General features: G+C 50.9%; 1 protein-coding gene across 1 annotated transcript in view; it reads right to left on the bottom strand.

The window, feature by feature from the left end:
• The window catches only part of EMH_0012870 (uncharacterized protein), a gene marked incomplete at both ends in the record, with an annotated part of 2241 nt that overhangs the window by 140 nt on the left and 1097 nt on the right, over positions 1-1004 (bottom strand). Inside the window, 2 exons of the mRNA XM_013499661.1 lie at positions 3-285; positions 726-898. Coding sequence (XP_013355115.1) covers positions 3-285; positions 726-898 — 456 coding nt within the window. The remainder of the gene's footprint in view (positions 1-2; positions 286-725; positions 899-1004) is intronic.

Raw genomic sequence — 1004 nt, 5'->3', positions numbered from 1 at the left:
GGAGCTCGCCGATTGCAAAAAGCAACAAAGACACCCCCAGCATCTTCTCAGCTCGATCAAACAAAGCACTATCCACTGACACCGCGCTGGCGCCGTCTGCTGCTTCTGCTGCTGCTGCTGGTGCTGCTGCTGCTGCTGCTGCTGCACCGTCTGCTGCTGCTGCACCGTCTGCTGCTGCTGCTGCACCGTCTGCTGCTGTTGCACCGTCTGCTGCTGCTGCTGCACCGTCTGCTGCTGCTGCTGCACCGTCTGCTGCTGCTGCTGCACCGTCTGCTGTTGTTGCTGCTGCAACAGAGAAAGACAAATGAGCACAGGACACTTGAGCCAGAATAAAAACAAGAAAAAAGCAAAAATTAAAGAAAAAAATAAAAGCAAAAGAATAAATAAAGATGAAAGAAGCGGCGGAGATAAAAAGAAGAGGCAGAAATGAAAACTCAGCACATCGCTGTCGCTCGGCTGCACACGTCGCCTTACAGGGGCACTCTCAGGATCCGTAGCTAGCTAGCTAGCTAGCTAGCTAGCTAGCTAGCTAGTTAGCTAGCTAGCCAGCTAGCTAGCTAGCTACCAACCTGATTGACTAGCTAGGTGGATGGCTAGCTAGCTAGCCAGCTGCCTTCCTAGCTGAATGCTTAGCTAGCTAGCTGACTGGCTTGCTGACTAAGTAGCTAGCTAAGCAGCTGATTAGCTAGCTAGCTAGCTAGCTACTAAGGCGAGATGGTTAGTACCTGAGGGGTTGTCTGCATGTGGTGTTGCAGTTTGTTTTGTCTCTTTTTGCGTTTGTTTTTCGCTTATTTTTGCGGGGTGTATCTGCTTGATTGCGGTGTACAGACAGCTGACGATGCTGTTCAGGGTGCTGCGGCAGAGGCCCATCAGTTGTTTTCTTTCTTCTTCTTTTGCTCTGAGTAGAAGTGTTATAACAACGCGCAGCAAACTAGATGCTTCTTCGTCGTAAAAACGTTCTGCTGCTGCTGCTGCTGCTGCTGCTGCTGCTGCTGCTGCTGCTC

The sequence above is a fragment of the Eimeria mitis genome, genomic scaffold (genome assembly GCF_000499745.2).
Source record: "Eimeria mitis Houghton genomic scaffold, Emh_scaff453, whole genome shotgun sequence".
Lineage (NCBI taxonomy): Eukaryota > Apicomplexa > Conoidasida > Eucoccidiorida > Eimeriidae > Eimeria > Eimeria mitis.
This window is presented reverse-complemented; position numbering and strand designations above follow the sequence as displayed.